The sequence below is a fragment of the Merops nubicus genome, unplaced genomic scaffold, assembly GCF_000691845.1.
Source record: "Merops nubicus isolate BGI_N331 unplaced genomic scaffold, ASM69184v1 scaffold53174, whole genome shotgun sequence".
NCBI lineage: Eukaryota > Metazoa > Chordata > Aves > Coraciiformes > Meropidae > Merops > Merops nubicus.
The window spans coordinates 1-14536 of record NW_008605929.1 but is presented as its reverse complement, the minus strand read 5'-3'; the positions used below and the strand labels follow the sequence as shown (position 1 = coordinate 14536).

Genomic DNA, 14536 nt, shown 5'->3' with positions numbered 1-14536 from the left:
CGTGCTCTCCTGCGGCAAGCGTGCCGCTGCCGGGGGCGAGGGACCCGCTCCTTGCTTCTAGCCAAAGCCACGGTGCAGGGCTGCTCGGCAGCTCCTCCAGCAGCTGCCGTGTCGTGCCTCTGTGAGGCAAGCACCGCTGCCGTGCCGAGGGCCAGGCCTCGGGCTGGGGCCATGTTCTGCTGCTCCACCTCTTTCGGGGGTTCTGAAATGTTTTACGCTATTGGTGTGTCAGGTACCAGGCAGGAATCCTCACCTGTGGGCAGCAAGATGGACCCGTGCCAGAGCATCACCGCGTCCTGCCGCAGCAACGGTCCCCTGTGACCAGCTGGAGGTTTGTATGGACTGCAGATAAAGAGCTGGAGGTGCTGGGGGTCCTGTCCCCTGCTGCAGGCAAATACTGACCACCGGGATGAACCCTGTGACTGGATACGCCAGGTGGGAAGGACGGAACTGTGGACAAAATGGCTGGTGATTTCCATGAAGAACATAAAGCCAAGATGGACGTGTGTGGCTGGCACTTTACCAAGTTGTCTTCTGCAGAGCAGACAATCTAGTAACATCAACACCAGCGTCCTTATACCACCAATTTTGGTAACCTGTTTTCTACTGCAGAGCAAACGTTTCAAATTGTTTACAAACCTGTAGATAAAGACACCATCAGTTTGGCCATGGGGCTTTTGGGCTCCTTCCTTTTGAGCAATAGAAGGACTAAAATGTCACAGAATGACTCAGGGAAGACAGAAGGGTAAGTCTGCTGGATTACGGCTTTGTGACACACCTCCAGCCACTGAGCTTCAAACACCACCCCAGACTCGTGCATCTTACCAGGCACTCACTAAGCACGAGGTAGCTTCAGAAGTGTGAAATTGTCTCACGTGGCTAATAAATGCCTGAAAGCATTCCATTTGAGTTAGTCACTGTTGAGTTAGAAGGTAAAATCTAGCTTCCTGGGATGGTGCAAGTGGAAGAACATCTGTTCTGCAGTATTTTGAATTAAGTGTTTACAAATGAGTAAAAATAGAGGGGATTATTAGTGGGACAAGTACTGATCATCCCATGACACAACAGAACAGGTTCTCCAGAGGAAGGCAGCTCCAGGTACTACACGAACACAAGTAACAATTCTAGAACAGCCAAGACCTTCAGCAGCCCCACAGTGTTTATTACACACCCTTTCAAACGCCGGCATCGATCCCAGTGCCTGGGCACTGACCACGTGTTCTTTAGGAGCAAGAACAAAGTCTTAAACTGGTGTCTTCAGTGCTAGAGTATTCCTGTCCTCAGATGTCAGTCCAGCTGAGGCCTGTCCCAGGCCGCTCCTTCCCGCCCATCCCTGTGTGAGGCAGGAGGCTCAGAGCATGGTGACCAGTTTAAAGCTTCCTACTTCCTTGGTAGGGACAACACTGATAAAAGATTTATACAGAATTGCTCCCTGGGGCAGCCGGCAGATCACTTCCCTGCTCTCGGTGCTGCGGGGCGGAGGCACGTAGACCTCTTTGGTGTACCTCACAATGCCGTCCTCCAGGGCGTAGAGCGTCTTGTTACGGCCCATCCCCACCTGGGAGAGGACGAAGAGCATTAGAAAGGCAAGGCTGGAGCTCCACCACTAAAGCAGATCTGATTGTTGGTCTGCCTCGTTTGATAGCTTGGCTTCAACAGCATCTGTTGCTTTGTATTTTAAAATAAAAGAAACCTTCACTACTTCCTTGCAGCGACCAGTTTGTGATGGTGCTCGTTACAAGGGAGGAGATACCCGTTCTACTCTGGAGCACAAGCACCCAGGGAGCTTCCAGAAGCATTCTGGGGTATCCGTAACTTTCAGACCTTTCCCGAGTCACAGGGGCAGAGACACGACTCTGAGCAGGCTCTGTGACTAAGATATACCATGTAATAAAACCAAATTTCAGGATTGCATAGGAAAGAGCATTAAGAACAAACTTGAAGGAGCAGAGGCACCGAGTATGTGACGCTGCTGTTCTCCAAGGGCCAAGGAAGAGACAGAAGACAACTTACGTGAGCCCCCGGGTGCCAGCGTATCAACCGCTGCGTGGCCAAAATGTTGCCTGCGTGCACAAATTCACCTGCAACAGAGTGACAAGAGTCAGACTGCAGAGAAAAGGAGCTCCCCGAGGCCCTGCAGGACACAAACGGTTCTAGCACTTACAAAACGCAGCTTTCTGTGGGAATTTGCTAAGAAAAAATTTCTTCAAAGCTAAAAGCATCTAACAAAAAAGCACTGTTAGGAGGAAAGAAAGGGACGTACAATGGCAAAAAGCAATTTGGGCTTTGAAGAGATTACTTCTAGGGTGTGAGGCATTCTTCTGGTTGCTGAAGGCAGTTGTTTTATTACTTTTTCCATCAACAGGTTTTCAGCAGCAAAGCTAATAATTACTAAGCACTCAGCTGCAAGAATCTGTACTTTGGCTCCTGCTAAGCCTCTTAATTTCCCCTTTGTAACCATGGAAAATGCCCAGCTCTGCAGCCTGCTGCTGGGAGAGCACACTGCCATCAAGGTGTCCTGCCAGGCACAATGTTAGAAGCCAAGTACATTTTCTAGTGGCAATTTTGGTCAGTGGTTCACAGGCCCGTCAGGAGGGAGCCTGAGTCACGCCGTCCACCCGCAGCCACCGTTATCCCCAGGGTTCACCCAACCTCCCCTCCTCTTTCTCTTGGAAGCTGTGAAAACCCCAAAGCAACACAAACCAGGCTCGGCAGATGCTCAGACCCACCTTCTACTTTTTTGAAACCATAGCGCTTCCCAGGACTGCGGCCACCCAGGTTTTTTGTGCTGCCCCCAGTTTTCTTAGAAGCACATCTGATGGCGACCAGGCTTGTTTGCGGAGCTGTCAGAACTGGGTTGGGAGCAAGAACAACGTCAGCTGAAAAATACTACCTTTTTTTCAGATTTAAAGGTTGTCAGTTAAGACAGGCTTTAAAACAAAAGGCAAAACAAAGCCATGAAGAAAAAAAAAACCAAAGCACTTAGAATCATAAAATCATTGAGGTTGGAAAAGACTTCTGAGATCATCAAGTCCAACCATCGACTCAACACTACCATGACCACTAAACCACACCCCAAAGTGCCACGTCAACACTCTTTTTGAACCCCTCCAGGGATGGTGACTCCACCACCTCTCTAGGCAGCCTGGTCCAAGGCCTCACCAAGAGGCATTCCAAAAATCAGCGACAATTTGACCACCATGGCTTGAAACCCCTGCAAAGAGACCACATCTCAAGTACTGCTGCTGCCCAGGGAGGGAAAAAATCCTCTGCAATGATGTTAAAGGACACACTGTTAAGGGACACGCACAAATTTCTGTCTCAGCAAGGTCTTGTAAGCTGAGGTCCAGACATTACTGGCTGCTGTGGACTGGTTTTATATTGCTTTGAGAAAAGACAGGTTGTGATCTCTGTTTCAGTTTCTCCTGCGACCAAATGTCATTTACCCACACAGTGACAGCTTGAAATCTTACAAACAAGAAGACATCCATTCAGGACTACATATCAGCATACCCAGAATCGCTATCCTGGACATACTAGTAGAAGGATTTTGTGCAAATCCTTGAATTGGGATCAGGACAACTCAAGAAAAAAAAAAAAATCAGTTGTTAGCAGCACCAATTGTCTCCGGAATGCACATCATTGAAGCCACAAACTTTGTAAACCAAAGACACTGACAGAAAACACCCTGGTTTTCTTCTCAAGAAAGCTCTATGGATTTATTATCTCTGATAAAAATGATTGAGATATATTAGTCCATCTTAAAAATCTCCCCAGTGCCTCCTTTCACACAGCTATCAGGGAAATCCAATTTTTCTGAATCCCTCTTTAGCCTCTTAAGCAGCAGATTAGTATGGAACAGCGGTTGTCACAACATTCTTGTTTCCTTAACTTGAGTAAAACCACTGGATTAATTTAATCTTCATTAAATTACCACAGACACTCAGTGAGCTAGAAATATTGTTGAGAAAAGGCTAACTGCTCTGAAAGAACCATTAATTTCAAGAGTTTAATCATTAATTAAAAGCAAAGCTCTGAGACTTGACAAACCACAGGGAAGCTGGAAAAGACAAATGACAGTTTCACATAAATCTAATGAAGGTATAGTCTGATTAATTTTTATATTAAAACTATTCCAATGGAATTAGATTTTGTATTGCATGAAAGAAGTTCGCTCACAACAAAATTAACCTCAAAGCATTAGATATGGGGGGAAAAATGGTTATCTAGAGAAGACTGAGACAGAGAGCCTGTAACTTTAAGTCACGTTGGAAATCAGTGGGAAAACTTCACAAGTGTGACGTTCCACCACGGAAAACACGAGGATATTTCTGCCTGTAACACTTTTAGATTTTAAAAGACATTTTTAAAGCCTCCAGGCTATTTGTCTGTGCGAGGTGAGCAGCACCCCTCGCTGTAGGGTCTCTCCCCAGCGCACACACATGAAGGCTGTATTTCCAAAGGTGTTTTTTTCACCCTGTCAAAGAGCAGCACGGAGAAGCGCGGCCCCAAATCCCTGCAGATTTTTCAAGGCCGGACGGGGGTGAAACCTTCAGCGCCTATCTGAGGCCCCTTCCCGAATGAATAATCCCTCGAGGCGGTAACGCGTAGGGCCTGAAACCCGCCCGTTTCTCCACAGCACCGCGCTGAGGGAAAAGCGGAGGCTTTGACCCCTCGAGCTCCCGACATTTCACCCGCCCTCACTCACGCAGCCTCCGCAGCGCCGCCATTTTCCTTCTACCGCCGTCTCCCTGGGGAGGGCGGGGCCGGCGGCGATTGGTTCCGTGCGGGTTTGGACCAATCGCCGCGCAGAGCGGGCTCCTCCCTCAAGCGAGCGCCGCACGCCCTTCTCCGTGAGGGGAAAACGAAATGGCGGAGGACGAGTCGGGGTTTGAGGAGAGCGATGAGGAGGAGTTACCTTCTTTAGCCTCTCTGATGTGGTCCCCGCCGTCTCCTGTGTCACCGCCTGGCGACTTAGACCCCTGTCCGTCCTCATGTCCCGCTCCCGAGTTGGGGGCGGCGCCGGTCGTGGTGGTGAGCAGTGGGAGCGAAGAGGAGGAGGAGGAGGAGGAGGTGATGGAAATCGGCCCTCTGTCTGAGAGGATCAAGAGGAGGGTGGATATGAAGAAGGAAGCGGCTTTTGAGAGCCTACAGCCGGGTGGTGGGGATGCAAGAGATGGTCTGTTAGCATCTAGCAGCGGAGGGCCGCAGGGAGACCTGGTGTCTTGTGGCAGCCAAAATGGCACCCCTGGTGCTGAGAGGCCTTCCTTGTGCCCACTGCCAGTCTCTTGGTCTGACTCCTCAGACTGGCCTAGTAAGTCTCCGGTAAGCGAAGCAGGTCCAGAAACGTCCCCCCCTCCCAAGAAGTCAAAATATAGTCAGAAAGAAAGGGGGGTGATCTGCCAGGCTGCGTGGCAGAAAAGGAAGGAGCGAGAAGCACAGAAGAGGCAGCAGGAGCAGGAGAAAGAGAGGAAGAGGGCCCTTGCCAAGGTGCTGAAAGCTCAGCGACGAGGGGAGTGCCAGAAATACATAACTGTGGTGCTAGATGCAGGTACTTGTCCTCACAGCCTGCATCTACCTTGTACTGACTGTTGACTTCTCTCCGTGGAGGTCTGACCTGTGCATCATTTTCAGTTCTCTTACAGATAGATGGTGGTGGATACATCCTTAGTGCTTTGCAGGATGCAAATTATTCTTCTCTGGTTGAGAATCAGGCTGTTCCCTGCAGTATCACCTGGAGGAGAAAGCCTGTGTCAGTTGAGGTTTGTGAGCAAAATTTCAATGTTTTTGCCCTTTTCTTCCTTAATTATTTGCACTCATTAGTAGTTGTATTTAGCAACCCAAGTAAGCACCCTCTAATCTTCTCCCTGCCTCAGAGATCTGAGTGGGACCACTGATTTGAGCCAGTTATAAATGGACTGTTGGTCTGGCTGTTTGTTTTCATATCTGGACAGATGGGGGAAGGACATGGATGGACAGAGGAACCAAACATCCTGGTTCTGGTTCGCTTGGAGGAGTTTTTGTCCATGGTTCACAACTACAAACAAGTGAGAGTGCTTATGACTTCTGTGCTATCGATCACGCCTTGCTCTAAGGATGGTGTTTGTCATTCCTCTTCAGGGCAGGAGGGGTTTGATGTGGGATGGAACCGTGGTTTTGGGAAACCAGAAATCTGGGTTTAGAAGCCATTAATGGATCAAACCCACTAGGGTGGCATAATGCAAAGTTCTAACAAGCTTTCTTTCCTAGTCGCGTTTTTCCACAGATTTTTGAAAGCAGTGACATGGTCAGATCAAGTGGGGCTACTTTTTATTTCTTTCTGCCACAGTTTTATGCCTGCTTGCCTCTGGGGAGCTCTGCGATGAGACTTTTTCATCTACAGCCCCCACTGCAGAATCAGAGCCATAGATTGTTGCTCCTGGTACCTCAGAATGGTTTAACTGCTTTTTTCTGTTGATTTTTGCAGGAGGCGAAGGGCAGTACAGAGGGACAGAAGGAGACCCTGCGGAGCTACGTTGATCATGTGTTGGAGAAAATGCCTGGGAGAATTCTGGCACTGGCAGTAGTTGGAGTAGAAAAATATTTCAGGTTAAGCTTTTTTTCCCTCCAAATTTTTCTGTGTTATCTCTAGCCTTGAAAAAATGCCAGTACATTAATTCCTTCTAGCAAAGACTGGAGCATAAGAGGTTTTCCCACCAAGAACTGCTCCATTATTTGTTATATAGACACAAGCAAACGTCCATCTAGCCTCTCATCGCCGGGACCGGCGGGGGATGCCTGGGGAAGAGCATGAAATCCCAGTCTCTGCTTTTCTTAGGTCTCGCAAAGCTCAGTCAAAAAAGAGTCTGCAACAGGCAGCAGCAAGTGGAAACCAAGAAGGGGAACAGGGAAAACAGAGAAAATGGAAAGTGAAGGATTCTGGCCTGGAGATAACCAGAACGCACGTGGAAGAAGTGAGTACCTTTAAAGCAGCCACCATGTTGTCTGCCCTCGCTTGATGATTTGACCCAATCACATGTTTTCTTGGATGAGGGGATTCAGCCTTTGTTACTCTGTGGGCAGAGCAAGTGGGTCCTCTTGGCCTGGCTATCAAGATGTTAGAGCTCTATTTTTGTTTGAGACAAACAAAAGTTTCTGAAAGCGGGGTTTGACATAACAAGATTAATTGTTCCATTTGTTGTTTCCAATGATGTTTACAGGCCTTGGTGGATCTACAGCTGGACTGTCAAGTCCAAGTCAGCTTTTTTGTGAGCTGGGAGGAGCTCGGAGAATTTGTCACTATGTTCACAAAAGCTGTAGCTGAAGCACCATTCAAGTGAGTAAGCAGATGAGGTTTGGTCATCTCTTTGGAGGGGCTGCACTTCCATGGTTACTGGGAAGGAATAACTGGTGTGCAGCAATGCTCCAGTGTAGCACAGTATAGTGGTTTTTAAAGGAGCAGGTGACACAGAGCAGCTGCTAATGCAGCTCCTTCAGTGCAGGGTTAGCTCCTGGAAACTGAGGTCCTTGCCGGGCAAGGGTGAGGCCAGAGCCTGCTTGCACGTTGGAGTCTTGCTTGTCATCAGGCAAAGCTCTTGTTCTCAGTCTGATTTTAGGAGTGGCAAAGGAATGCGAGTAGGGTTGGGCTTCTACAGCACCAGCTTTTCTTCTTCAGTGTGTATCCAAAAGAGACGTTGCTGAGAGAGAACCGTTTAGCTGCTCCCATTGCTAAGGAGGGACAGCAGTGTGTGGCAGAGTGATAGCTGAGAGAACTGCCTTGTGCAGTCTCACACAGTCCTAGCATTCCTGTCACAGCAGCTGCTGTGTTTTACATCTCAGCCACAAGAAGAGATGAGACATCGTTAAAAATGGCATGTAGAAGTGTTTTGTTTTGGTTGACAGTCAGAAAGTGAACTCTTGTTTAATGCTTTGTACACGCGTTGGATTGTTTCAGGATTGATTCCAGGTACAGGATTATTTCTTTTTCAATAGGAAATCTGGGTCTTAAACAAGGAAATTGTTAATGTGTGTAAAGAAAATAGGGTCAGATTTTTAGCCTTGGCTTTTGCCACTGGTGTCTAACAGCACAGAGTGAGAAATGGCTCTTTGGTTGTGTGACAACAGATGCTGGGACAGGATGTTCTCCATAGCCTCATTGTCTCATTTGCTTTCCCATTCCTCTCCGTAGGCGAGAGCAAGCAAAGAAGGGGTTCCCTTTCTACCTGGAGAAGAAGTGGTGTGGAGGGGTGAAGGTGGATCGTTCTGGAAAGCACCTCTTTGAAGTCTGGAAAAGGCAGATGCAGCAATTCAACCGGGTCAGCCTCGAGGTAGCTGAGGCCATCGTGTCTGCATACCCTTCTCCTCAGCTCCTGATCCAGGTGAGCACGCCTTGGGAATACCGAGTGCTGTGTGCAGACAGCCAGCTAATGGAAGGAGGGGAAGAAATCATCAAATTGGTAGTAAATGAGACACGATTCTGTACAAGCTGTTGAATAAGGTAGTGGAGGAACAGATTCCTCAGCACCCATCGCTTTGGCTTTGCCGAGCAGTCTGCTGAGGGAGCTGTGTTCATTCTGCATCGCCTGAGAGCTCCCCAGGGAGATCTGGGGAGACACCAGGTGAGAAGCGAGCGTGCAAGGAGAGGGTAGAGTGGGCTCGGGTACAGGGCTTTGAGTATTTTTTGAGCCATGGATGTGAACGGGTGATACTGTTGTTCCTTTGTGTTGCTTTTAGGCCTACAGCAGATGCTCCTCGGAGCAGGAGCGGGAACAGCTGCTGGCCAATATGCTCGTGCAGCGTGGTGAGGGTGTGACAGCCACCTCCCGGCGGATCGGACCAGAACTCTCCCGGCGGATCTACCTGCAGATGACTTCCCCTGATCCTGACCTCTACTTGGATTTCACTGGGTAGCCCCAGGGAATGGGGATTTTACGGGTTGGTTGCTTGGTTAGTTGAAGTATTCAGTTGTCTAACAGCCTGGTTTACTGGTAAATATTCAGCTTCCTTCTGAAGTGCTTAGATAATAACTAGAATCATCAATTCTAGTTTAAAGTGTTAAAACGCATGTAGACTTTATTCTAGCAGAAGGCGGCTGGATAAAATCACTGAATGACTGGAGTTTATGCAAGAAAGATGATGAACATCTTTCATGGGAGCATGCATGGAGCACAGTTTATAGTACTGATAGTTCCTTTTATTTGTCATCCTACAAAATAAATAATTTTGAATAATAATAATTGCTTAACATGCTGTCTTGAATAGGTATGCCATCTGTTGACAGGAATACTTTCTACTGCTATCCTAAACTGCAAGTAGTTAGCTTCCCTCCCCAGCATGCAAAATCCTCATGGTAAAGCAACATGCTGCTGCCCCCCAGCACCTGCTCTAGTGAGGTGGAACAACTTTACCTCACAAAACACTCTTGGTTTTACTCTGTGGCAGATGGGAATGGGTAAGACTAATTTTCAGACATAAATTTAGACTACCCTGATTCAGTCTCCAGACGGCTTAATCTATAGAGGATCTCAAAATCTGATTATATGTGCTGGAATGATGAAGGCTAACCAGTTGGCAGAAAAAGCTTCCTTTTAATTAGATTGGGGAAGATGCTCGTCTGTCCATGAAGCCATTAGCACTTGTGAGCACACATGGACAGTTAAGGCCCTTCCTGACAGCAGCACTTAGCGAGATGAGAGTGAGTTAGCCTGCATCCCACATGTGGCAGTTACCCTCTGGAGCCAAAGGGACACCCACTGTGACACTGGCTGCAGGGGTTCCCTGGATAGTAAGCGAGGACTTTTCAAGGAATGTGACGAGTCGGGTACCAAAACCAAACCTAAAGCTGCTTTTTTTCTGCGTGGTACTCTGGAACCAGCACCTTACTGTTGGGTTACAAACGGGTGAGGGCTTACTGCTCTGCCAGTGACCTCTTTGTGAAATGCTGTTGGTCATTTCCTCACCACACTGCTCCAACAGGAACAGCCCCAGGTATGGGAAGAGAGGGAGCAATTTCGATGTCTCAGGGAGCCTGGAGCACAGGTGGTCCCTCAAACCTGCGCTTACAACGCTGTGCATGCTTCACCTTAGTACTACAAAGCCCTTCAGGAGATGACAAACTCCCACTTGGCTTTCTCTGTGAGGAAATAATGAATAATTCACAGGCCTTTGCACAGGCGAGTTTTCCTCTCTAGGTGCAAACCACCAAACCCAAGAGCCCCGCGGCGAAGCCCTTTTCTGTTTTGCAGGCTTGGGGGGTTCCCCCTGCCGCAGTGCCACCCAGTGCCGCGGGCCACCACTGCAGCTAGCACCCGGCCACAGGCACTCAATAGGCACGCTGTCTGTCTGTCCATCGGTCCAGGGGCCTCAGACCTCCCCCTCCTGCTGCAGACACAAACCCAGCCTGCAGACAGGCCAGAAGCCCTTCCTGAGCTGTAGCTGCTTCGCTGGCACTAGCTGGTTAAAATTAATATCGTCAGATTAAAAGCAAAGATAGAAAAACATGATATAAATTATTCCTGTAGGTATTCAGAAATCATTTTTGGCTGCTTCTAAAAGACCTAATTAAAATTAAAACCACATTAGCAACATAAACATCCAGTTCAGACAAATTGCTGCGAAAACTGTTGTATTGAAAATTTTCAGCTCCTTTCACTTGTACATCAGCGTCCTCGCTCCAGCACACGGCCGCACAGCCGCCCTCCGTGCTGTAATTGGTCCTGGAGTAGGCCTTAAGGTGTCATTCCCGTACAGCCACATCGCCCATTTTAGCACAAATAGAAATGAGAGCAAGGAATGGATATGTATTAAAAACCTTCCACCCCCAGGACAGAGCTTACAGCTACCTAGATAGCCAAAGGCTGTTTTTTTCTACTCCCACAGACTGGCAACATTCTGTTATCTCACAGTCTAGGTAACCACCCCTTGGAGGTAAGAAGAGTTAACAAGTTTAGGTTAATGTGGGCAAACAACGGGAGTTACAGGCCAACTGGAAACATGCACAGCAAAGGTGATCTGAACAATAACTCTGCTCTGTGTGGAGTAGACCAGCAAACCCAACGCTGACTGATTAGAAGCAGTTTCATCAGAACACAATTCCATAGGAATTCTGGCTGCGTAGATGGTGGAGGGAGATGCTGACGAAGCAAGTGCCCGTCCAGGACAATCACTGCTGCGAGTTCTGTTGTAGCAGATTTTGCAGGGTTTTGTGGTTTTGCAGGGCAGCTACCACGTCCTCGTAGAGGGTGTTGAGGCTGACGCACAGGGGCTGCCGGCGCAGCTCCGTCAGCTTGCAGGCGGCCAGGGCGCAGAGGACGCAGAGCAGCGCGACGAGCAGGAGCCGCAGCACCGACCGCGACCAGGAGGGCCTGTGCCGGGGCAGCTGCACGGGCCGAGGGCTGGAGGCAGGCTCTGCAACCAGAGAAAGTGAGGAACTTGCCAAATAGCCTTAACTGCCTACGTTCAGAAACAACCTGCCCGGGTAAGGGGTTTTTGGGTGTGCTGCAGTTATCTTTTGTCATCAGTTTTTGTCACCAAACTCTAGTTAATAAAGAGATGTGCAGCACCTACTCATTTGGGATGAGAAGTTGCAGATTTAGCTGCACAAGCAGTAGTGAGGAGGGTGTAAAGCCCCACTGCGTTGCACAAGAGCTGGTTTTGCACCCATAGTTCAGAACGCTTAAATGAAGTTCTCTGTAGGAACAGCTGAAGAACCATCTGAATCTTGTAGCCCAGCAGTTCCTTGGGAACACAGAGAGCAAGGGCACAGCAGCAGAACTTCACAGAAGTCCTACAAGTTCCCCCCTGCTCCCACCACCTCCCAGTACCTGGCCTGCACAAAAGCCAATCTGGCAGCATCCAAATGTGATGTAATCTGATGCAATCCCACCCAAAATGGGCACCACTTACTTCGGGTCTGCACGGTTTCTTTTTTAGGTTTCTTTTCCATCTCCTGTTTGGCAGCTTTCTGAGCATCGTACTCCCGTCTTCTGCGCTCCTTCTCTTCCGCCTTCTCACGCTTCCTCAGCTCCCTCTCCTGAGCCTCCTTCGCTCGCTGCTCTGCTTCACGCTTCTTCTCCATTTCTGGGGATTAACAGGGAGTTTTTATGTAAAGGGCTGTCATTGCCTTCTTGTTACCTGCTTACTTGTTCCCAACTGGAATGAGGAAACCAATCAAATAACTATCCTCTTTTTTTTCTTTGTGTTTTTTTTTTTAGTATTATGTACTTTGCGTTTCCCTCAGAATTAGGCTTCCCTTAAAATAAATCCTGTGCTGTTCTTACCTAATTTTTATAGGTAAGCTAGGTAACATCTGTTATTTGGGCAAGAAATCACATAATTATCCCCCACTATCTTTCTCCCTCCAGCCCTTCAACCCTGCTTCTCCCTGACTCGTGCAGATTTTTCCAGTCACAAGTATCAGCCAGGCAGCAATTTGTTAGATGGCAATGGGAACGTTTGGGTGTGTAAGAGGGACAGCCCGTGAGGGCTCTTTGTGCTCACCTCGCTCTGCTTGGAGCTTCCGTTGCCGCTGTCGGTCCTGCTCAGACTGGATTGCTTTCATGTGCTGCAGTACCTTCAATGTCCAAAAAAACAACCTGAAGGCCCTGCAGGAGGCTTGTGGCACAGTCAGTTCAAAACCTGGAGTGTAGCTGGGGACAGTCGGCTGGGGCTGACCACCCACCATGACCTAACCCTACAGGGACAGCTCTGAAGAGAAAGAGCTCGCACCTCCTTGCATAAATCTTGGCAGTTAAAAAACACATCTTTCCATTAAAAAAAACAACAAAACAACAAACCAGCCACAACATGGCAAACTGGTGCTAGCTAATAGAGCAAGGACACAAAACATTTCCACTGATGTGAGCCCACAGTTTGCCACAACTTCTCTGGAGATATTTGTACTCTGGACTGTAAGTCCAGATGTGGATTATTTTGTCTGATTATGTCTCCACTTTCTTGGCAACCAGCTCTTAGTTCTCTCTTAACTCCACTAATGCAAGAGAATCCCACTCAGCCCAGTGTTTGCTCTCTAGAGGCACAGAAGCTGTGAAGTCAGTGGAGTGAACCTCCACCTTGCTGCCTGAAGAAACTTTCAACTGCTGCAGCAGCCACCCAGCTTGCTAAGCAAAAAAAAGTGAAAGAACCACCCCCAACAAAGCCAAGTAAGGGAAAAAAAACATAAAAGCAGATTCCTTACCTTGACAGCAGCCTGTTTGCACTGCTTCTCATCCAGACAGTCTCCTGCTACTTTAGCCAGGACAGGATCCAGGGGATTGTCCTTCAGATCCAGCCACTTCAGGTTCTGCAGAAAGGAATGATAACGGGGAGGCTGTACGAGCACAGCAGTCTTGTGATTATTTAAGACATCCCAAGCAGAAGCAAAGAACCACTTAGTTTTCACATGAATGAAAACAAGTACAGAAGACTAGCAGAGACGTTTTCAGTAGATGTGAGATGATCTCCCCTGAGCTGTGGTGCAGAGCTGGCTGAATTTTGGAATGGGTAGTCAGCAGGATGGATGCATTACCACCGAAATCAACTTGAGAAGGATCACAAGACCTTGGGCTGCATCCCAAGGCTTTATGTAACTGCCTAGCAAACAGTTTTACCTTGAGCTGTGCAAAGCTGACTGGCAGGGTGACTAAACGGTTGTTCAGGAGGTCCAGGTGCTGCAGATTGACCAGGCGGCCAAAGTCCAAGGGCAGCTTTTGAAGCCGATTTTTACTCAAATCCAGTTTCACCAGATGCATCAAACTGCAGAAGTCTGACTGAAACCCAAACACAAAGACAACCCAGGAAAAGCCTGTCAGCACCTCTACAGAGGGATCTTAGCAAGGTCTAAGTGGAGACAGCCTGCACCCTACATAAGCCACAAATCCTTAACTTAGTACAGGACTGTGCTGGAGGAATATCACCCTCCTCCTTTGCCTCAGAAGATGGAGGTGGAGAACAGTGGGGTGGGTACGACAGACAGACTGACAGGGTGATGTGCAGCAATACAACAGAACCAAGCCCGACTCTCAACTGCTGGTGAAACGGGTCTGTGCTCACGTGGGGATCCTCTGACAGGAAGACACTGTGATCTTCACACGGCGCTACCCTTCACCCTCTCCTGCCTCAGCCCAAACCACCACCAGCGCTGACCCCTCACGGACAGGGCAGTTATTCACCCACCCCGTGATGATGGAGAGTCCAGGTCCAAACCTCCCAGTGAACGTTTACTGAAGAGCTAGTTAGCCTGTCTAAATGTTCCCCAGCAGACTCATCCCCACAACGGCTCTCTAGCACCTTACCGGCAAGGAAATTAGATTGTTGCAGGACAAATCCAATATAGTAGCTTTTGGAAGCGCGGCCTGAAAGAGAAACAAAGCTGTAAATCACCCCGAAGTACCCTCGCTAATTTTGCTCCAGGCTCTGCGGCTCCTCCCGCGTCAGTCTGTCCATCCCCCCGCGGCCGCCTCCGGGGTCACGTCCTGTCTGAATCCTGGGTCCACAGGCGGTATTCCTCCCGGAGCGGCGGGTCCCGCTGGCCAAGCGCGACACGACAGCCTCCCCTCTG

At 48.8% G+C, this 14536-nt stretch overlaps 3 protein-coding genes across 3 annotated transcripts; 1 reads left to right on the top strand and 2 right to left on the bottom strand.

Annotated features, from left to right (window-relative positions):
- Nucleotides 1–1351: 1351 nt before the first annotated feature.
- On the bottom strand, nucleotides 1352–4730 carry MRPL27 (mitochondrial ribosomal protein L27). Its single transcript, XM_008939458.1, has 4 exons — nucleotides 4709–4730; nucleotides 2730–2852; nucleotides 2014–2081; nucleotides 1352–1558 (listed from the first exon to the last, which is right to left on the bottom strand). Exons 1-4 carry the CDS (start codon nucleotides 4728–4730, stop codon nucleotides 1352–1354), a joined length of 420 nt encoding a protein of 139 aa, XP_008937706.1.
- Nucleotides 4731–4869: 139 nt separating this feature from the next.
- EME1 (essential meiotic structure-specific endonuclease 1) lies at nucleotides 4870–8889 on the top strand. The gene is made up of 8 exons (XM_008939460.1): nucleotides 4870–5551; nucleotides 5635–5762; nucleotides 5955–6047; nucleotides 6467–6588; nucleotides 6818–6953; nucleotides 7200–7315; nucleotides 8168–8357; nucleotides 8713–8889. Exons 1-8 carry the CDS (start codon nucleotides 4870–4872, stop codon nucleotides 8887–8889), a joined length of 1644 nt encoding a protein of 547 aa, XP_008937708.1.
- Nucleotides 8890–10902: 2013 nt separating this feature from the next.
- LRRC59 (leucine rich repeat containing 59) lies at nucleotides 10903–14330 on the bottom strand (the record flags this gene model as incomplete). The annotated part of the gene is made up of 6 exons (XM_008939459.1): nucleotides 10903–11385; nucleotides 11884–12057; nucleotides 12478–12550; nucleotides 13175–13279; nucleotides 13587–13745; nucleotides 14271–14330. Coding segments are annotated over 6 exons (816 nt in total), but the record flags the coding sequence as incomplete, so codon positions are not given.
- Nucleotides 14331–14536: the final 206 nt, after the last annotated feature.